This window comes from Trichoplusia ni, chromosome 27 (genome assembly GCF_003590095.1).
Source record: "Trichoplusia ni isolate ovarian cell line Hi5 chromosome 27, tn1, whole genome shotgun sequence".
NCBI lineage: Eukaryota > Metazoa > Arthropoda > Insecta > Lepidoptera > Noctuidae > Trichoplusia > Trichoplusia ni.
This window is the reverse complement of record NC_039504.1, coordinates 3089579-3114117: the sequence shown is the minus strand read 5'-3', so window position 1 is coordinate 3114117 and position 24539 is coordinate 3089579. Positions and strand designations below refer to the sequence as shown.

The following is a 24539-nucleotide window of genomic DNA, read 5'->3' as shown; positions in this document are numbered from 1 at the left end:
AACACCTAAAATGTATTTATATTATAATAGGGCTCAGTGGTACAAGATGCTCAAAGTAATGATATTTGTGTTTGTATTTAAATGTGAACTCTATTGCATTCACTATAAAGAGGAAAATTATTTTAGGGTTTATCTTGATACGGTGTCTTTCCATGATGACGAGGTTAATAGACAACGTGTGTGACAGTGCTGTACAATTTTCAACTGTACCGCTTTTGTTTTAGAGTTCATTTTTAATTGTTATAATCGTTTACTCTGAGCACTTGAACTCCGCTGACCACACCACGCTAGCAGCATTCATCAGTCTGTTCGAAATTATTTATTTTTAAACATTCGATATGAAATGTTTACAATTCAAACTATAAAAACTAAAAATACATTGAAACTAAACTATCGTCAAAATTTTATATTCTATTAAAATTAGAGATGCGCCGAATAACTATTCGGTATTCGGTATTCGTCATATTCGGCAATTTTTTCACTATTCGTATTCGGCCGAATTATTCGGTTTGGTGCCGAATATATTCGGTTCTTTTTTCTCCGCCACATTATCCGATGTAGAACTCAAAGATATAGCTTGTTCTGTTATAAAGTCTACGAAATACTATGAAAAAATTGTTGAATTAAGATAATAAAGTATAAGCAAATAAACTTTAACTCAAGCAAATAAATTTTAACCAAAAATCAATGTATTTATTTCATAAACAACAACATTTTACTTACAACTTTCTAGTCAATATTTATTTTAATTTTAAAAACGCTTTAATCAGTCTTGAATCATAAATTATACTTTAAGACCTCCAAACAAAATATTTCAACCATAGAACAAGATAATAATCCCTACTAATATTATAAACACGAAAGTAACTCTGTCTGTCTGTCTGTTACGCTTTCACGTCTAAACCACTGAACTGATTTTAATGAAATTTGGTACAGAGGTAGAGTTGACCTTGAGAAAGAACATAGGATAGTTTTTATCCCGGACTTTTGAAGAGTTCTCTTGGAAACGCGATATAACCGACCTCGACGCGGGCGAAGCCGCGGGCGAAAAGCTAGTAATATTTATTTCTGAAACTAAACAGTTAAAACTTAAAAAAATACATTTTCTTAAATGTTTAATCTTGCGGGCGGCAAGTAAGGACATGTTGAAACCTGTTTACGCGGAGAGGCAATAAAAATTTTGAACCGAATAGTTCGGCCGAATATTCGGTTCGGTAAACTTTAAACCGAATAGTATTCGGCATTCGGTTATTCGGTGAAACCACTATTCGGCGCATCTCTAATTAAAATTAAATAAAAATCCTCAAAATTAATGTTCGAAAAATTATAAAAAAAAATGAAAATATACGAAATATATTTCCATGATGTACTTACAATTGGTGTCATACGAAAACTTTGTTTTCTTATAAAAGTAAAAAGTGTAGAATTATAAAATTCATTGGTTCACAAATAAATTATACATTCAATATGACAAATTCTGTATAAAATTGACAATATTATTATCGTCATATACATATAATGTACCCCTATTTTTGTCTGAAAACTTTAATAAAAAAAACGTTGAAATATAAAGCGGTGCATGCTCTGTATATATCAAAAAAAACATTAAAACTTTATAAAGTGATAATAATACATAATTTTAAAACTAGCACAAATAAATAAATTTCATTAAAAATTCTAGATTTTACTTACGATACGATGCCTAAAGAGCAAGGCATTATTTAATTTCTTAATTTCGATATCTACTCAAATCCACCGATCTAACGAGTCCTAATAGCCAATCAGATATTTCTGATATTAAATCATATTTGCTTCCAAAGGAGCGTTATTAAAAAAACGTATAACAAAATACATGTAATTTGGAATAAATAATACACGAGCCTACACAACGCTACTGTACATCGTGCATTCCTTACGTATATCTACACAATTTAAAATTATTAGGAATTAGATTACTTCTTCGCGCAAGCACCGATATGTTAAGATGGACTATTTCTCTATAACTAATACCTTCACTAACTTTTAGAATATCATTTCTTTACTCATCTAAGGACAGATGGCTTTACATTTCACGCAAAGGTCCTTCGTACGCAAAACGATAATACTCTTTAATATCTGACTACTTCAGCCTCCATGCTCACAAACCTCTATGACTTAGTACGACGGTATTTGCTTGGAGATCAAAGCTCTCAGGTATTGTAAACTGTCGTCGGCCTGAATACGAAAGACCTTAATATTATTATCCCAAATTCCTGTCAAAATACACAAAATTTGCAATTAATTACATCTATTTTGATTTATATTACAACCTAAACACGACGTTATAGTTTTCCTATATTTATAATCTATGTTACTTACTGTACACCATTTTTTCGTTTCTTTTTGTTGTATTTTGACAAATATTCGAAATAACACATTTTTGATAATAGTAAGAATTGACATGAAACCAATTGGGGATCATTTACTAGCTACTTACAAACTTATTGTCATAGACAAAATTATTTTCTATTGTAATAAAAGGAATGGCAAGTAACGAGGTTATCTTTAGAACTTTTGTTTATGGATGCGACAGACTTATGAAAACAATTTTATAAAATGAATTTTACATTGAAAGTATCAATAGTTTTGCAAAAGGTAACATTTTTGATTCAATATTAATTTTCCATTTAACACTGACGTAGTATTTATTTTCTTCGACTTGGTGTTGTTATAATCATTTTCGACTAAGTAAAATCGTATTTATAAACATTAGCACAAGACATAAAATCGTTTGATATACAATAACTTAACACCGCTAGTGTACTGAAATTGGATATGTTTGAGTTATCAATGACAAATATGAAACCAGGTCAAGCTAAATCCCTCAAAGGTTGCTTCAATAAAATGATTACGACACTCAGAATTTTAATAAAAAAAAAAATATTCTAGCTTACTTCTAAATTCTAATAAAAAGCCTCTAATTACAGTTTTACGGACATGGGCAAATAAAAATACACAATCATTTGCAATTAAGTCAACCCTTGAGAGATGTAAAAGTTTTTTGATGTAAATTAACGCCAGGAATATCGAAACAAGGTTTTCTCACAAGATATAGGGGTCTGGCTTGAGATTTGCTTTCTAATTCCTGGTATCCGGAGCGCTGATCAAATTTATTTTTCACTAAATCAACTAATAAGACCATAGTGACTGCAGTGGTTGATTCAAGGAATTTGTTATTATCTGGTGATGGGTATTTATAACTATAATAATGATAAACTTTAAATTGTATTCTCATGTAAGTGACAATGTCTTTTTTGAGAATAAATGATTTGAACTTAATTGATTATTTTAAGGATTGATTTTAATACTCAATCCAGAGTCAAATACAAAATTTGATCAACGCTTGATAAACCAGCATTATTTTGTTAGGGAACCATAAAAGATTATGATATTCATTTCTAGCGTATAATAATAATAATAAAACAAACGATATCCGCGTATACTAATTGTAAAACGTAATAATTCGAAGGCGATTAGTAAGCTCACAACACAAGTCCTTAAAACAAGGGGGTAAGGGATCATGAAATATATTTACATATAAGTAAATACTTTTCTTGCTGACTGTACGTTTACGGTAGAATGTTTCTGTTACACCTAGCGCTTGTTTCACAATCATTTATTAGCCGTTATCTGGCAGATACATTGAAAAAAATTACATTATTTGTATGAAACAGGCCCTTAGACTGAAAAAATATTGATTAAGTTAAAAACAATCTTTTAAACAAAATAAAGAGTTTAATATCAAATAGATAACATATAAACGAGCTTTGGTATTTTGAGTATTAAATAAGAAAATCAATAATCTAAAATGTTAATTGTGACTTTGAATGATTGTAATAAATTGCAACAATAATAAAACAACAACAAAAAATGAAGGGTAACAGAACATTCCACCGCAAACATACAAAATGGGGAGGTGAGTCAGGGAAATTAATAAAATAATGGCAGTTTAAGACTACATACCCTGGTGTTGGGACGAGATCCCATATTTATTTCTCTTACAGCCTTCGATCAATTTGTTATTGTCCGTACCACCTACTTTCCTTTAATTCTATTCTATTTTATCCGCTTAAGTATTAACTTGTATTGAGTCAACGGGATGTTCAGCAAAAAAGTCTTCCACGGTAATTTTTTAAACGTTACACTCATTACACTGACTAATTCTATACTTACATTATTGATACGACGGCATTTACTTTTACAACATTCATCATATTCAAATTAAAGTGACAGACTTTTTTACTTTTAGTTGAGATACAAAATTATTTTCAATTAATATTTTTGGATTGTTCGTTATTGCTTTTTGTTCTCAGTTTCTGAAAGGCTCCTCAATTTTATTGGCCGAGTGTTTAGTGGTTTAAAAGACTGCCCTCTAATCAACATGTGCTCAGTGATTAGCTGTCATCCGAATTTAGAGGTTGCCATTTCAGAAACCGGTAAAATTTGTTCATCGATTTTCAGTTTAAAAAACCAACACTGCTATTATTTGTTCTAAAGCATCCGAGGCATTATTTCTATGAATTTTCCATACCACAAAAATTTTGCTGCCTTAGGCTACCCAAAAAATCTTTTTTTCGATCGATTTTCGAATTAGATTTGACTAGTCCAAACCCATTAATGGCCTTAGCTATCGTCCTCTTAATTCCACTTCATAGAAAACGGGCTTCTAACTATTCTCTTAGACTAGACTCCAGATAGCTACCATAATGACGTAGGCAACTATAGTTACTGGCACGGATCTTGAGCGCTGACCTTCACCTGCGCAGAAGTGATTTTTTGTGTCCCTTTTGCGGTATGAAGTGAGGCGCGGGGCGGACTAAAGTGCAGTGATGGGCTTGCATCCGTCACTCGTGATTGGTTGAAAATCTTCCTTGAAACGAGTACGCAGAATTGATTGGCGTTTTATTTTACGATGCGCAAAGCGATCCCCACTCTTCCGGCGAGCGCTGAAGATCCGTGCCGGCAACTATACATACCGTGTCCAAGTCCCTGGTGTGTTCACAGCGCCCCTATGTCGGGGTAGGCGTGCGGCAGTCCGGCCGCAGGCTCGCGGTACTGCAGCGGGTCCGCGCGGAACTCCACGGGCCGCAGCGCCATGTTCCCGTACACGCGCGCGAAGCGGCCGATGCAGGCCGAGCGCTGCGACATGTGGCGCGCGTCCGCTGATAACATCTCCGTGTTCGTGCACTCTGGGCATTTGAACTTCTTGCGGGGGGTCACCTGGAATGGAGGCGTTAAGGTTGATTAGAAATTAAAAATAAGTATTGGGGATAAGTAACAAAAAATATTCATTTTAGTTTCGATAGGTATGCTGAATCACTGATTATAGTAATTATCAAACAAATAGATACACAACTAGATCAAACAAATTAATGCTACTGGGACGAACCTATATTGATTCTGATAAAACAATAATTTTAACAAATTTTATTTCAACTTGTCAACAAAATATACACCTTTAGAAAATTCCCAGAATGTTTGCATCATATAATCGATTCGGTTATATGAAGTTTTTTTTTTTACCTAGGACGGGAAATCAGCCCCCCCCCCGCGCCACAAAATATTGATTTTTACTTAAGAACTAGAATCAAATTCCCCGATTATGTTTTTATCTACTCACAAAATTTCCAAAATATCAATAGTCAATTACATTTAAAATCAAAACACTACCTTAATAGGCGGCTTCCTAGTAACATTCGCGACTAGGAAGTTCATAGCGATGTCTTCACAGTTGAAGTTGTCGTCCACCCAGTGGCGGATCTCGGCGGGCATCTTGTACGTGTAGTACCACGACCAGATCTTGTGGTGGAACGCGGCTCCAGTTAGCACCTGCAAGTTGGAGAGACAGGGGTTGAAACATTTTGGAGAATTTCAGTTCTTTGGATATGTACCTAGTCCAGTCATTTTAGTTTTTATCTGAAGAAAAAATCGCAATGCTCAAATTGTTTTTATAATTTCTACGACTTTGAACATTCACGACATTTACAGTATATAAACATTCAATATTACCGTGATGGTAATATAGAACATTTAAGACTGGACTAACCCTCTGGACTCCCTGCAACGAGCAAATAATAGGAGGTTTGAACATTTAAGGAGAATTAATGGTAATTCGCCTGTCACGAGAATAAGAGACTCAATTTTCAGCATCATGTGCTTATTAAAGTCATCATCATCGCCCTAGCCTTTTCCCAACTATGTCGGCTGTGGGCTTCCAGTCTAAACAGATTCAGCGAAGTATTTATAAGACATTTTTACCCTTTTCACTTAGTTCACAAATTCTTGGAAGTATTGTAACATAAGGTTAATACCTACCTAGCATAAAAACAGGATCATGTCTTTCATTGATAACCGACATCCAATTTAATGCAAATTCAATTCCAATTTCATTTTAAAATCTCTATAATATATAATCAGTCTCTAACATAAAATGCAAGTTGCTTTGAAAGATTTCTCCATATTTATAATACTTACTGCACTTCAAGCCAACGCATACAAGGAAAACCGTAGTAAAAATGAGGACTTAATTAATTCTGGACGATGTCCAATTCAGCAAGTGTAATAAACATTTCCGACTGAAGCTTTCATTTTTCCCTGAAACTCGTAATCATTCTATATTTGTCTTGTCATATTTGTTTGTTTGCGTGTTTGTATGTCAGAAAAGTTTCCTTTTCGTTACTCTTCAATTACTATATTATACTGTTATGCTGTTTCTGAATGCTTGATCAATTAATCGGTGTCCACGATCTTTTAACGAACTAATTACAACGCTTGACAGATGACATAATTATTATCTAATTTTTCGTGTTGTTCATACTATTAGAAAGCTATTTGAAATCTATAAAACCGAAGACATCGTAAACCAGTTTAAAAAAAATGTGAAACTGGATGGCCAATATTGCGTAGTCGTATCTAACAAACGATCAATGACTCTTTAACGAATTTATCAATCTCTAATCATCGCGTTTTGAATATAGGACATAGGCCTTTTCCAAATTGAGCCAAAACACCCGATCTTTAAACAATACTATTCTTTTTAAGCACCCCTTTATAATATTTCTATCCGACTTCAAATAGGAGGAGGGTCTCAATTCGTCTGTATTATGTTTCTTTTTCTTATTTACCTCAGAACTTCGGACTGAACTAACCGCCTTTATTAACTCTTATTTCATTTAACATGAAATAGCTGGCCTCATAAAAAATCAACTTCGACTCATTACTTTTTTAAAGTCTTTCGGGTGTTTTTGTTGTTAAAACAATATTATCAAGAACACTTTTACCCTGACACCGCATTGCAGCTACTATCCTACATCTATCCCACTCCTACAGTTCACGCAGACGTTAGTTACCAACTCTCAGCATGAACTGCCGTCAATTGTCTCATTGAATTACTTAGGTACGGTACAGCCGACATAAATCGCAATCAAGACCAGCTCTTATTAATTTATGTACGTTACATTATTTGTTAGCGTAATTGGAGTTTGTTTTGTTTGACTATGATACTAATTACAGTAATTACTAATTGTCGGTTACCTAACTAACAAATGTAGGGTATTTGCGTTTTATAAAGCTAACGTTCTATGTGATTTTGTATTTCATTTCATATGCAAAAGAGTTCGTATGAACCATATAATTCTCGAGTGTGGTAGAAACACTAACTTAGAAATAACCGTGTCACAACTCAGGTTAACTTAGTTATCTTTATTGAACGATATGATTATGTCAAGTGATTGTGGTTGAAGACATTGCTTATTGAATTGCTCCTCTTAAACTTGTATAGCGTAATATGTAAATCTTAATATGAGAACAAGGACCATCGTAAGTAAACAAGATACAGCGAAAAATCATTTACTCTGATATAAGTTTGAATGATATTAAATCCCCTAATATTAAATCGTCTAGCTACTTACGAAGCTTCACGTTACAAGAGGCTTAAATATTTTTAAACAACAAAATATACCACTACTGATCGTATAACTATTCCATTTGTCGAACACTTCAATTGTCTCAATCAAGACATCAAATCAAAATTTATTAAAGCGTATTGATTCTGTAACCCAGATCGACATTATCAACACTTAAATCACACAAGCAATACGAGTCCCACTGTCCAACATTTGTATTAAAATGTATGTGACCCAGTGAGCAGCTATGCGACCTTCGTAACAACGAGATGTAGTGACCGGATGATGCACTGACACCAATGCTGTGCTCAATTGTTTAATGTATACCTCGCGTGTTTACCGTTTACATGTTAAGTTCCGGTTCGACGATTCTTGTTGAAGAAATGTGTGTTTTTATGTGTATTAATAATATATATTTTTTTGTCTCTTTAATTTATTTATATGTAGCACGAATAGCATTGGACCGATAATACTGCCTTGAGGTACTCCGAAAACTGATGGGAAATTCTTTTAAGTAATCAGTTTTAATTGATATAGATTTAATTTTTATAACCCATTTAAATTATTTTGATAAACATTATGAAGCGGGTCGGATAGGCGTGAAACATACCGGTCATGCACATTGCCTATTACAGCTTGAATCCAGGGCACTGATAACTAACACAGATTAATGCCGATAACTCTTATGAGCGTATCGTAAACTACTTTTACTCGATGTTGAGTGAAAATAAGACGTGGAGCCATACTGTACTAATATTAATAAGGGTGTTAATAAACAGTTTCAGGTAATTGTAATTAAATAAGTTTCTAGTAAACTTTGTGGAAAACAAAGTTTTAAATCACTTGGGACTACAGTACAGTAGATCATGGTAGCCAAAATACGTAAGGATTTCATATTTACATCAAGACGTTTCTAAAGCCATTTTTTAGCTTCAAAATTATAAAATTTCAAACAAAAAAACTGCATCAGATATTAGCAACTCTAATGACATAATTAAACACAATTTATTTTCGTGTCGGGAGTAATTTATATTTCAATTAGCTTAATCACTGATTATAACTTTATTTTTGTAATTAACTGTGTTCGTATCGTTGACATCAGTTAATAAATTGCCGGCTAATGTGTATTGTGTATGATATTATTGGCTGCTGTTTAATTTTCGTTTTGCGAGCATTATCGATATTTTATTGGTTTATAATAACATGCGGTCAGATAAATGCTTGTATTGCACGTAATTATTGGACTGATAGTCTGGCTGCTCTAGTTGTTGCGTTTTAATTTAGTTTGCAGTTCGTGGTATACGATTACAGATTAGTTTGAAATTTTAAATTGCATTTCGGTTTGGAAGTACACTAATATTATGAATGTAAAATTATGTTGGGTATATATTTGTTTTTTACACCCAAACGGCATTTCGGATTTCGATGATTTTTGGTAAAGAGCTAGCTTGACTACTTGAATCAACATGACATTCAGTTGGTTGGAGACCCGAGCAATAATATGTTGTTGATTAAATAAATTACTGTATTCAGCTTCGGTAAGACAGATACCGATCCTAACTAATGTAACTAGAGAAAAGTCTAGGAACAAAAAGTTAGTAAGAAATATAATAATATACATACGTCCACATACATAAAACAGTAAACAAAATTAGCAACTTTGTAACTAGGTTAGGAATAGACTTTGTAAACGTAACCTAAGAATAAAACCTTATTTGTTAGCCCCTTGCAGATAGATGAAAAAGGCGAAGATAAGCTCTATAGGTACCTCAGCGAAGGAACGCAGTGCTGGGTAAGAAAGAGGTACGTAGCTGCCTGGGATCGCGGTAGTTTGCATCGCGTTCCCGCAGACTCAATTACAAGAAAAAGGTGAAACACTCCGGTGGTTTCAGCTGGTCAGAGTCCAGCGTGCTTTCATGTTAAAAAAGAAAGGTAGGTATGACGTGTGTTGCTGCCTGAGATCGCGGTAGTTTGCATCGCGTTTTTTGAGGACTCATGTACAAGGGAAGGGTGAAGCAATCCCCGTGATTTTAGCCAGTGGGAGTCCCCCAGGGCAGAGAAAGTCCATGAAGATTTCTTCGGGTAAAGAAAATTTAGGTATGATTTAAAGACTCACCATAGATATCTGATTGGTCCACTCGCTGTGGTACCGCCACGAGTTGGTGGTGTTGTCCCACACGTGCAGCCTGGACGGAAACCCCACTATGCGGTCGGGGAACTCGCGCCACACGTCGAAACTGAAACATTATAACACCAAACTTGTGAAACTTAGTTATTTCATCGTAAAAAACCAAACAGTCTATGTGTTGGTCGATACGAGAAAATGTTGCATAAGGAATATGAGGCAGATTGTCTTTAAAAATAAAATACTTATGAAGTGTAAAAAAGTAGTTACATAACTTAAGAAGCCTCTAAATTGACTTTTTTTCTCTAATAAAGTTTGCATGAATTATAATTTAAAAGCTTCCTTTAGAATCACTCCATTTATTTAAAAAAACCCGTATCAAAAACTGTTTCGTAGTTTCGAAGATTTAAGCATACATAGAGACAGACTGTCCGTCTGTCTGGCCCAGCCGACTTCGTTTTGTACTGATTCCTTATAAATTGCCTGCGGCTTCGCCCTAGTAACAAATCCTTGTAGATACTGAATAACGCCGCAAAGAGTATCAAACAAACAATCTTTGTTAGAATTGAAGCCGCCCGAAGCAAATGTCAAATTATGCCCAAATCAAAATGTTGAATAGTCATAAAGATAAGTTAATTTCACTGTTATAATAATTAGTACAATGAAGGTTTCGCAAGGGATCTTAAAACTAACTTCTGAGACGGCGAATACAAACAGAAATCTCAATTACAAGTTTTATAAGACCATAACATGAAAAAGTAACTTGAAAGTGTTTACGAAAAGGAAAACAAGATAACTCTACGTAAGCTTGATTTACTATCAAAACGAAAACAAAATATATCTCCTACTTAACATTCTGCACAAGTTAAGGAGCGATTGAGAGAAAGGGTACGTTGTAAGCACGCCAAACGTACGTATACGGGGTGGGAGTCTGCCATACGACCTGGATGTTACAGATAAAATTATAGCTGAAGAAAATAGATGACTATGTTATGCCATCTTGTATTATTAAGTAAATAATGTTTGCTTCATGTTTTTCTTAGTGTTATGAATGACATGGATGTATATTTATTTGCTTATCTTAAACCTATCGATACAATGTAGCTTTAACCTAATACAACAGACAAGTTACAAAAAAAGGTGTATCTTTCTTGTTCTCTCGTTATAGAATTTACTAGCTGTTGCCCGCGACTTTTTCTTCGCTCCTATTGGTCGCAGCGTGATGATACACATATAGCCTAAAACCTCCCTCGATTAATGGTATATTCAACACAAAAATATTTTTTCAATTTGAACCAGTAGTTTCTGAGATTAGCGCTTTCAAACAAACAATCAAACAAACAATTAGTATATACATAGTACATACATAGTATATACATAGTAATTAGTATATATATAGTACAATTAGTATATAGATGCCAACGATATCTTCGCTACGTTTCATCGATTTTTAATTTCTCGCGCGGAGATTTTAATATTACGATAACTCATTACCTATTAACATTTTTGGCGTAGTGTAAAAGGCAATTTTGTTCTATATTACATGCATAATATATCTAACTTATTTATTTGGATACGGATTAATACTGTATTGTTAAAAAGAGGTTCGTAAGTAACCAATAATTTTACTGTATTAAGAAAACACATAAAAATGGTTATTGTGGGTTATCCTTGGAAGATAGACATATACCACCGCGGACTTTTTTGTAGATCTATTAAAGAGGTACACACTTGCCATACATTGTTTTGTTGTAACTCAAAAGGTTTTGGCAGCGTTCTCGATGAAAGCTCTCGAATGGCTTAATTTTTTCCGACATGTTTAACTAATATCGCTGTAATATCGTCAGTTTACACAAAACCTAAACTTATTATACACTAAAACCTTCCTCAAGAATTGCTCTATCTATCGTTGAAAACCGCATAAAAATCCGTTCAGTACTTTTCTAGTTTATCGCGAACAGACAGACAGACAGACAGACAGACAGACGCGGCGAGGGACTTTGTTTTATAATATGTAAGGATAAGGATAGCTGTTGCCCGCGACTTCGTCTGCGTGGTTAGAAGATATAAGTTATGACTTTTTCTTCGCTCCTATTGGTCGCAGCGTGATGATATACATAAAGCCTAAAACCTCCCTCGATTAATGGTATATTCAACACAAAAATATTTTTTCAATTTGAACCCGTAGTTTCTGAGATTAGCGCTTTCAAACAAACAATCAAACAAACAATTAGTATATACATAGTACATACATAGTATATACATAGTAATTAGTATATATATAGTACAATTAGTATATAGATGCCAACGATATCTTCGCTACGTTTCATCGATTTTTAATTTCTCGCGCGGAGATTTTAATATTACGATAACTCATTACCTATTAACATTTTTGGCGTAGTGTAAAAGGCAATTTTGTTCTATATTACATGCATAATATATCTAACTTATTTATTTGGATAAGGATTAATACTGTATTGTTAAAAAGAGGTTCGTAAGTAACCAATAATTTTACTGTATTAAGAAAACACATAAAAATGGTTATTGTGGGTTATCCTTGGAAGATAGACATATACCACCGCGGACTTTTTTGTAGATCTATTAAAGAGGTACAAACTCGCCATACATTGTTTTGTTGTAACTCAAAAGGTTTTGGCAGCGTTCTCGATGAAAGCTCTCGAATGGCTTAATTTTTTCCGACATGTTTAACTAATATCGCTGTAATATCGTCAGTTTACACAAAACCTAAACTTATTATACACTAAAACCTTCCTCAAGAATTGCTCTATCAATCGTTGAAAACCGCATAAAAATCCGTTCAGTACTTTTCTAGTTTATCGCGAACAGACAGACAGACAGACGCGGCGAGGGACTTTGTTTTATAATATGTAATAAGGATATTAAACATCCATACTATAGTAGAATTACTGTGTAAATACAGTTACACTTTTATTAAAACAAACATGCTTACTTTGAGTAGCACATTATTTACTATAGCCAGAATTGAGGTTTTGTCATATAAAAATTCCACCCTGTACACAGGCTGCATATATACGATTGTACCATACATATTCTAATACATTGCGGGGCGTAAATAACTCTAAGTTTTCCGGAACGAAAGCGCAATTCCAGGGGATATTCCACCTTTGTACCAAATTGTATGTAGATAGCAGGCTGATGCATATAATCAGACACTTTCGACTGCGTCCCGAGCGCGGGGCGGTAACGATTTGAGGACAAAAGAATACTAAAATACTGAGCTAAACGATTTTAGGTTTAATCTTATTACAGTTAGAGTATACTTTCAACTCTATTCTTCAGTAATGAGGGTCTATTTTGTAAATATTTGCAGTATTTTGCTATCGCTAAACATTATATTCTTTACCCTATCTAAATAGTATTCGTAAATATTTTGAAAGGTATATTTCTCGAATAATATTGTTCAACCAACATCTACAATCAACATTCCCCTAAAAGTTGGCATAATAGAAATTCGTAACGTTGATGGTCCCGATAAACGATTGTTCGTGTTATCCCAAAAATGTTCACATTCTAATAAAATACTACGAATTCCAAGAGAAATTGAACAGAGCCATATTCTACGAAGGCTATTTATTTATTACTGAATTATAAATTATCAGACAGGGACTTATAGTTATGTATTCTGATTACCTTAACCTACAAAAGCGAGAGAGATAATAATGTATTGAATAATGATGTCACCGAAGTATTAACATGACAAAACATCCACATTTACTTATAGCTCTTATAAGGTATGCAAGTCACCTAAAAGGCACGTTACAGGGCGTAAAAGCTACGCCCACACATTGTCTGTATGTAAAACTGGTAAAAGGAATCCATCACTTCCCCGAGTACCTTTGTACTGAAACAAACATTGCGACGAATAACACAGACTAAAAGTCAGTCTTCATAAACAAAATGAAGCAAACATGTACCTAAAGAAATTTCTAGTAATACAAAATAGATAACATTCATCTCCCAACACGATCAAGTTAGGTCAACGTCTGCAGAACTATTCAACGAGAGAATTATCTCGAAATGTTAGCTGTCTCGTTGAAAAGGGGCGTAATAAACAAAACGTTGCTCCTCACTGCTATCTGAGTTCGCCGGTGTCGAAAAATAAACTGAATTATCAGTGGAAATTGTACCTATACTGTGTTTAGTTTGCGCCGGAAATCTCGCTCAACTGACTGGGCTGGCAGTATCGGAGCCGTTCAGATCTCAAACGTTGTTACCAAGGCTATAGCGGATACCGCCCTATTACCGCCTATTTCTTTATGACGGCTTGAGGTAATAATCTCAAGAAATTAGCGCAACGTCTTGTGGATATTAAGTTAATTATAATGGAAACGAGGTTGTCCACCCCGGGTCGATCGAAATTAACTGCTACGAAAACTTTGGCATTATGAAGGTACCTCCTACACTTGGTATTTGCGTGTGTTGAGTAATTATTTAGGTATAACTTTAAGTTAAGCTTATTTATGAAAGTAATTCGCAAAAACACCAAACCATAAAAACACAATCACGATAAAGGTTCACCAAACTTACTCATTACTCATTTTTTATTGAGTATTTAATGTTTAGTTCTTGCTGGATGCTTGTAAAGTCTCGCTAATAAGTCCAGTAAAGCAGTCAAAGACTGTGCTTAAGCTAACAGCATAAATTAAAAAAAAGGTTTTTTTAGTAGAACGCTGCACGGTTTTGCAGATCTAGCCTTAATAAATGATAATAAAATCATAAACACCGTGCAAAGATTAACTTCCTTAGTCAGTGAATACGTAAGGCGCTTAAACATAAGTCAGAGCGTATCAGCTGATAATCGCAGTGATAACGGGAGTCAACAACCTCATTACAATAGGCGGTTTTATAGCTCAATGCAGATTGTATCGTAGAGGCCTTCTCTTTATTCATAAATCATATTAATCACAAAATATGAATAAGATTTGTTTGTGTACGTCGGCAAGGAGGAAAATTATAGATATGATCATAGCTGTGGTTCTGATAATTATTTACGGTACACATTTTTGACGCAAAAATAATCATCTTAATATTTTTACGTTCATTCCAGAAGGTTCTTACGCCGACAGAATATAAACTGGTAACTAAAATTACGTAAAAGGAAATTTAATTATGTATTAGAAGAGGGCTAAAGAAGCGAAAATAATTATGTTAAACGAGAATTATTTAGAACAATGACTCTTAATCAGCGGACCGCTAAGTTTTGAATAAATTATACCTCACATAATTAATCGCAAGGAAAAGTACTCTCTTAATAATTCTAGTAAAATAGACTCACGGGAAATGAATAAGTTCAAAAAGTATCTAAAACAGGGTTATGAAAAGTGTTGTAAACCTTTTTATATGAAACATTTAAAACCTATTTCGAATGAAAATGCGAATAATGGACATACCCATTTTCTTATAAGTCTTAAACTTTACATAAGACATAGACAATTACATAGTTAAGTTAAACGGTTTTATTTGTACAAGACTTGCCCTGGCCTCGGAGTCCTGTGGGACGAATGTACCTACTAAAATTATTTATTTGACCAAATAAATCTAAACAGAATTTTCCAAAACTATCGTGTAAGAATTAATTATTTTATGGCGTAAAGAAAATGAAATCTCGTTTGACGACACTTCCATTCACCGTCACTTTCCATCTCCCATACATTTTTCCATCTTTGAGTTGAGTTATCTGCGTATTTTTTTATTAATCTAAAAAAAATGCGTAAAGAATATTTTTCAGAAATCTACTTGTCGGACTAATTAGATTATTGAAATCAAATTTTGTATTACAAAGTCACGATGCGATCTGTTTATTATTTAATATATTAATTTCAATAGTTACCTAACACTTTCAACACTATTAGTGCGCACATTGACGCGTTTAAATATTCTAAATTTCTCCACCAGTACGATTATTAGCTAGCACTTGTCTAATCGGTCATGTTAGCGACAATGAAAGTGCACTGCAGCGTGCTGGTTAGCTGCATAGGGTTGTCACTGAACAGTATTTGTGTATTTAATATTAAATACCGCAAGTCGTTTCCGTGTCGCAAGCTGTCGCTAACGTCGCAACAGCGGTGTCTGTGTTAGAAATGCTTTTGGTATTGTACTCGATAAACACCAACTTGTCAGTTGCATATTGGGTACAAGATGACGAAGTAATGGTGTTGAAATATTTGTTGTTCTGGAAAAGATAAACCAAGTAGTACGGACATTTCCATATTATCAGTATTTTTAAAATGATTACGTCACCAGAATTGGACAATGTGTTAGTATATCATATCCAGTAATAAAAGGTGTGGATTAGAATAAATAGCTGCATAAAGCATAGACATATGACTCAACGGTTGCTCACAAAGCTAAGAGTCAGTTTATGATTAAGGACTTCGATTGGGTCCAAAACTAATCGAGTAATCCGGATCAATACGCGCGAAGAAACCGTTGCATCATATAAGTATGAGTCTTCCTCACGACAGTAACAAAAAATAACTAGTGCCAACCCTAACTAAACGCATTAGATGTCGTGACCAAAGACGATCATTCATTTTACTTTCAATCGTACAAATCGTATCGCGTTAACTTAACGTTATAAATAAACAACACTTGTGATTTAATGATTGGTATTCTCGTTCGAGTGGGGACACTAATCAGTAGCGGCATTATTAACAGGTATAAAGAGCTAAAGTGAAAAAATTAAAACGAGGTAAATATATTCGAGGTTTTTATTATTTCTAAACATTATCGTAGGAAACATACAGCAGGTGTACCGGACCTTTTTTGCCTACACATTAATGAAAAAACAGCACTCTACCCAATGCTTTTTATCCCATTTGCGTAAAAAGGTCTTCATATTTAAATTTAGGATCAACCTACGCATAAATAAATTTAAAATTATAAAAGACACGTCACATCATCATAACATTTTACATTGACGCAACTGACGAATCGTGGGTTTACATAGCAAGAAACGAGATGAAAATATTAATAGGAACAGGAACACTAAAATCCTTTATGACGCTTTGAGAGTAATCTACTTTGTACAACACAAAAAGCATAAGGAATGAAAGCAGACTTCATTAAATTATGTTAAAAGAGTATTTAGTTGGTATAAGATATATAAAGCACATATTACAGTCAAGAGTAGCTTTACGTCAGAATCACGACCTCGTGAGCCAAGAGAGCGAGAGGCGAGCTGCGGCTTCCATGCGCTAGAATAAAATGTTCTCTTTAACGCCGCCATTAAATAGGTTAAAAATAAAAGGCTCGTTTCTAGCCCTCAGAATAAACGGCAAAACTTTTCTTCAGTACAACCGTTAATGGAAAGTTGGACAGTTGCTGCGTCGGTAACGATAAATACAAATGAAATTGCTAGACAAAATTCGTTATTGAAATAGCAGTAACTGATCATAATCAACCTGGCAAGGCAATAGCTACATTCAGAGGGTTTAATAGGACTATCGGATTATAGCTAAGACTAAAATACAATCATGTCACCCATTACGACGCTTCAATGCTTCAGAGATATAAAACGCATTAAACGTTGTTCTTTGTCTATTCTGACATTAAAAATAAAATAGTTCAACTAAAAGCGTAAAAAATCTTCTCAGTTTAAAAGCAAACGTAAAATAAAACTGCCTCTGAAAGTTCTTGCATTCTTCCTCTTAAACAATTACAACCACAACCAGATTTATGCTATGGACTCTCACACTAAATCCGTTATACTGCAACGTCTGAAATGCTTGCTTATTCCTAGCTGCGAGTTTCTAAAGCAATAGCTTTCCTCAAACATCGTCGCCCTAAATCTAGTTGGGTTTGTTTTGTTCCAAGGCCGGACTCGCAAAAATATTTAGTTTAGTTCAATACAGTAAATGTACCGAAGCGGTGCAAGTAGGTACCTAATGAGACTGTTTGTTACCAAATGTAACCGCTTTTTGTATCACAGCTAGTTTAACTCTTTTTGGGAAATATATTTTAAATATACAGTATACAATACAGTTTAAAATTGATTCTATAATCATCAATTATAGAATCATTTTTTGGAAACCGTACACACCAAATTCCCGCATGGCTCAACCCATTCAAGTTCCCGCTGACTGCATATATCAACCCTGCATTTACTCAACACATTAACACTCCGTTTGATTATTACTTTGCGGTAGAAACACTCAGCTTCTTACATTTGCCGCCCCGCGCAGGAACATAAGCAACGCTCCTCTACGTGGAATCGTAATAAGCGTTTGCAGTAGCTACCCGCACATCCCTCTCGAATCACATGCTAACGAAAGATGCGATTGTGTGCGTGCCCATAGCTCCGAGTCAAATAACCATGCTACATACTCCGTCTAGTGTCTTTAGAAGTTGTAAAATTATGTAGCTTCCCGCGAATATAATTATTAGCGAGCTCTATCACAAGAAATGTTTTGGGGACGCAATACAAATAAGTGTCTTGCCTTGTTCGCCAAGCAAAGGAGCGGAATATTGTACTGAGCAGAGGTACTCAACAACCCATTGAAACTTCGTATGAATGGAGAGGTGGGAACGGTTTTAATGCCTCCTAAAAACTTAATAAGTGTAGCGCATACGCTGGCAAAATTCCGAGCGTATTTCTGCTCGATCCTGGTGAACTATAGAATGAAAAGGAATGGCGCGCAATGCCGATTAAAAATCGAACGCGGATAATAACTGTGTAGTTTGCCCAAAATTTATTGCGAGCGTTCTGGCACGGAATATTTATGTACAGGATTTTTTGAGAGAATCAAGTCCCGTGCTCAGCTCAAATAAATCCGAACGAGGGTTACTCTCGTAGGCAACTATGTAGACGAGGGATTTGGCATATGTATCATCTTGAAAGAAAGTTGTATTTTGGTTACGAGAACTGAGCATCGTTATAAATATTCCATTCCCGAGAAGAAATTTGCATTTAATTATCTTCTTTACTTGAGATGTCGATTGTCCTACAAAAAGGGTTTTGCAAAGCCGCAATAAAAACTAATTTCTTCAGGGCAATTTCCAAAAGAAATAAAAACAAAATACGCTCAAGTTCAGAGCTTTGAAGCGGAAAACTCTGGTGATAACATTTCTTTAACCCTTTAAAGTTGCTGACTCGTAATAACACCCACGAAATCCTCGAAGGAGATTGTCTTAAGATGTATGCAAATGGAAGTGTACAGCATTTGTATTTGCTTGCACTAGCAAATGGAAGCAATGGCTGTGGATGTCTGTTTTACATGAACAAAAACCGTAGGGTTGGTAAATAGTGCTCTAATAATTGGACGTTGTTATGCAAAAACAACAGAGCGGTACAAAGAGCGAAAAAATATCTTTCTGAAAAACGTTGAGTACTTTGTAATTTATTCCTTTATTTAAAGGAAATTAACTGACAGTTCAAAGCCTTCCTATTAATCAATCAAAATGTTTTCATTTTGTATAAACCAATTACGGGCGCTTATGAAACGACAACAAACGCTTTCAGGATCTTTTTGATGTTATTCTACACATTTTCTTTGAAGAGATGCGAGCTACCTTAGGCTTTTCATTGCTTGGTGAGGTTTAAGAGTTACTACTCATTTAGCCGTTCCGGGATTTCCCATAAAAACATTACCATTTTGAGTTTCAATGAGGAGTTTGCTTATCACGATACTGTCTGAATATAAAAGGCTGGCTTTAAAAGAACTGTTTATAAAAAAGAAGGGTCTATTCAATTGTTTTCTACTTACCCAAACTCCAGCTCGTCCGGTGTCAACATAACGATATCATCGTCAATAGTCAGTTGACACTCAGTCTCAATTTCATCGTATGGAAAGAATCTATTTGACAGTTTGTTCTCTTTGGTTCGTATCACTTTCAACGGTTTGTTGATCACTGGCCATTCCGATGCTGCAATCAAATAAACACAATTAACATTGTAAAATTAAACAACGTGTTTCGGGGAACCACACTCTGATTTTAAATACCGTATGTGGTTTGGATGTAACAAATTTCTCCAAAAGATTTAAATTCCACAGCAAAAAAAATCTTGGCATAAAATTTTTGGTTTGTTAAATCTATTAAAAAGGGTACGATTTATGATAGTTTGTAATAATACACCAATATGTCCCTTGTAACCTCCGCATGTTACAAATACAAATATTTTCTATCCCTTATTCAGTTTCAATCGTACTTTTAACTTCTAGACGACTTCGTAACTCCTAGAGACATAAACCGTGACTTGTCTATGTACAATTTACATAAGATATGTGCCTTATTTACATAAGATAGATAAGATTACGCAATGACGACACCTTTGCTATTTATTTGACGGCTAGAAACTTCGTTATACTTAAAACTTCGATAATCGTTTACGCGTATAGCTACAAAACCGGCTTCAAAACAATAATCATAGGTAATAATCATAAAAAAAAAATCCTTCATTTTCCAATGATATTCCGTAAGAATATACAGTCAACCACCCTTTAAAAGTCGGTAAAAACTCTCCAAAACCCTCAATTTTGTTTTGGATTGGACTTAACAAACTAGAGAAGACTTTCTTTTACAACGCCATTGTTTTAATTTATTTAACGTTATAAAACGCTTTGCTACAGAAAACAAATCCGATAAGTTCTGTTTTCCAAACAAAATTCTAAAAATCTCTTAAGAATTTAAGGCTGTCCATTTTCCACCAAAATTAAATAACAAATTAAACCTAAATTGTCTTACGTAACTCACAGCGAAAATACGTTCGACATTTTCTGAAAACATCTATAAAATTGTGTAGTTTTCCCAATATAAATAAAAACCTTCAAGACGCTATGACAAATGTGTGCAGTTGTCCAGACAAAAGCTTAGCACCTACACTAGAACACTCAGAAAAAGATTTAGCAAAGCATTCTCTAATACTGCATTAGACGTTGATTTGTCGCCGACATCGGTCATGTACGAGGGCCATAAGTCTCGCGGTTAAACATTTTATATAGGACAACACTCGGACACATAAATAAATCGGACTCAATTTATTACAGAACATAGCCGAACAAAAGTGCTTCCAAAATGTACCAAAAAGTTCAGAAATAAAGCTGTAAGTGACATAATTTTTTAATTAAAAAGGCTCTACTCCCAACTTTTACTGGTATATGAATTATTTATTATTCGTTTATAATGCAAATAAGACTTTTATGAAGCCGTTTGTAAGCGTCATTTTTCTTTATTTACAAGACTTAAGAGTGAATGCATTACGCGCCTCCGTCCTCATATGCATAGTTTGTCTTGCACATGCATATGAACTATTACCGCGATGTTTATACGCATAACTTGTGTAAACAGCATATTCCTTCAAATTTGACATACACGAACCAATCAATAAATATGTAATATCACATGTTAAATGATAGTTATTTATAAAGAACTTTGAAAATGTCAGCGTATACCCGAAGGACAAAATCTGACCTTTTTGGAGTAAGTCCTTTAAAAATAGTCGTATCAATTATATACTTGACACCAATAATAAATTAAATCAATACCTTTCTTACGAAAAATATTTGCTATTTACTGAGAAAGAATTAGACGAAATATCTAGAAATGGCAAAGAAAAATCATCTACCAGCCGAAAAGAAATAAGTATTTCAAGTTTTTTTTTTCATAATGTCATACCAAAAAGTTTGAAATCACAAACCCGTGGTTAAACTTTTGTTTCTTCTCTTTACAAGAAGAGGGCTTAACCCTGCAGTACACATTTTTTATGCAGAAAGGTCTCATTGTTTCGTAATCCCATTGGAATAGCTACGATATTAAACAACGGTAAAATGGGTTAAGTTTTGAACTACGTGACGTTGACGCAAAGAGATGAATTTTTCATATATTATTCTATTATGTTACGGAGGAAAATAGATTTTGATGCTTTGATTAAATATATTGCTTATTTAAACGGATATCTGAGTGGTTGAGGTCACCAAGACAAAACCACCCATTTAAAAAAAAATAAGCTTTATTCTGGATCCCATAAAAAGTCGATTGTAAAAAAAATGTTTCATGTTTGATAGCCTAACTATAAGAAAGGTTTTGGAATCCCTCGAGGCAATGGAAGCGAGTAAAACCGCAAGGCTCTGCTAGTCCTCCTCATAAAATTGTAAACGTTCAGAACATTAAACAAATATTTGGTTTGGTATATTATTTCAAAGAGCGAACCAAAATGATTCAAAACAGATATGAGACTTGCTCAACTGAATATCAATTAGCGTTTTAATTATTGAATCGGCCCGCTTTACAGTATCAGTGAACAGTAATTAGAGTGAAAAGCTTATTAAAATGACGGTATTGAATTAAACGGAGGGTAAGCACGTACTTAAATATAATGAGGACGATATTTTGTAATGAAAGGGCTCGGGGGTAAGTGTAGTACAGATCCATAGATCATGAATGTGAAACAACTCTTAACTGGGGCGGGAGGCGAATGGATGCTGGTTATTTACAATTCAACTAAGATCATTGGTTGGAGAATTACATTTTATTCTTTATCTCTCAATGTGTATAAAAATGAGAAAAGTCGATCAGGAAACATAGATTTAAAAAATATCCGTAGGTAAACTAAAAGTATTTCGCATAGCTTTGAAATTAAGCAGCAAATTACAGAAATTTTACGTCTCAAAATATCGGCCCACGATCCATTTATCATTCTGTAAGGATTTCATTAAACCATTTGTCTGCTATTGATGGAATTTCGCGAGGATATAAGCTAACTTAAGCCTGAAAACGATAGGACCTTTTTAATCTTTGAAAAGCTTGAGGAAAACGAAACCACGGGACGCGATTAGGAGGAATTTTAAATACAATCTTAAAATACGAAATAAAAAATATTTAAAATCTGAAACAGTAGGTAGTATTACAAAACCGATATCATAGAGAAAATATTTTCGAGAGGTACCGATTTCTATGCATTTTTAATCCGTTTCCATACGAATACATATTATTTAAACATGAGAAAGTGAGTCTGATATACTTTCACGAGTAAAATGAGAATTTGAGTAAAAAACGAATTATTCTGATTGATAGATTTTCAATAATTAACGAATAGGTATACTTTTATAGCGTAAACAAAAAAATAATTATCATGTTTTAATTTTTTTGTCTTCAGGTAGCAATTGTACCAAACATTGATAAGAAATAACATATTACCCCAATATATAATTTTCTATTCCGTTATCCTCCTATCATATTATTTATATTGTCTAATACCTAACAATTTCCATATTTGTTTTTCAATTACTTCAATAACGTAAAGGTCAATTACTTATACCCTTAAGGGGTATATCATCGAAATAAATATTGATACATTTACAAAAAAATATGTATTCGAAATGTCCTTTTCGAACAAAAGGAATTGAGGAGCCAGCTAATCTAATCATTGAGATAAAATCTTATCAATAAAATAGAAATGACATGGATTATTCTTCAGAAGTATTCGATTAGAAAGATTCCGTTACTTTAGCCTATATGATAACTTTGTTTTACTTAAATAAAAGTGAAAATACATGTTTAAATAAAAAAAACTACTGGCAGTCAAACATTAAATAATGCAGATCTAATAACTGGCACCTCGTAAAATTGACCTTATTTCACTTAACATAAAATTCAATTTCGATGCCTCATCAAAAGTTAAAAGATTCACCATGCATGAAACAGTCTGAAGTAGACTTTGAGTGTACCTAAATAAGGTTGATATTCTCTCGGCGTGTGTTCATGATTTTACTCTCAATACTTTGTTTCGCTGCATGCGTATTGATATCTGGTTTATCTAACTGATTTGCACGTGTACATATTCAATGAGTTTTTATTGGTGTCCGCATTACATATTCAACAGTCGAGGTGTTTTGATGGAATTTTATCCATATGCACATTTACATAGTAAAGGGTACTAGTAAATAATATTTTCTCGTCAAGCCCTCGAAGGGACATAAAAGAACTTTATAAAGGTCGAGATTTTACAAGCATTTCCCGCCTTGAGGGGATTCTGGCAAAGGGTGTATTGAAACTCTGTAAAAAGGTCATGTACGTAGGTACTGTTTGCGGGCACCGCTATTAGGTCCTAATACAAAGAGGGAAAGCAATTTATCGAACAAAATTCCATATCGAAAAAATTGGAAACGGCAAACGCTTAACAAGAAGCTATCTACTTTAAATAGCACGGGTAATATGGCCCGATACAGAAACCTTTGAAAATGATAGCTTACAGACTATCTAAATTGTAACGTATTCGTATCATGGCTAAAACTCGTTCTAAAATCGTTCTTAATACAATAAAGCTAAGTTACATAATTGCATGGTAGTAAACAAATGGTAAAACAATTTAACATTTGAAATGCTGAACAATTAACATGGAGGAGTTAATAGCAAAACAATTAAGTTATTATGCTTTCTTAGTTTTCAAGGAATTGTGAGGTCATTATTTACGACCGGAAGATTAAGTGGTT

At 34.0% G+C, this 24539-nt stretch overlaps 1 protein-coding gene across 1 annotated transcript in view; it reads right to left on the bottom strand.

Moving 5' to 3' along the window:
* Window positions 1-1674: 1674 nt before the first annotated feature.
* The window catches only part of LOC113505944 (exostosin-2), a 40051-nt gene continuing 17186 nt past the window's right edge, over window positions 1675-24539 (bottom strand). The window contains exons 4-7 of the mRNA XM_026888826.1: window positions 19815-19974; window positions 10060-10180; window positions 5710-5868; window positions 1675-5259 (exon numbers count right to left, since the gene is read on the bottom strand). Coding sequence (XP_026744627.1) covers window positions 5038-5259; window positions 5710-5868; window positions 10060-10180; window positions 19815-19974 — 662 coding nt within the window. The 3' untranslated portion in view covers window positions 1675-5037. The remainder of the gene's footprint in view (window positions 5260-5709; window positions 5869-10059; window positions 10181-19814; window positions 19975-24539) is intronic.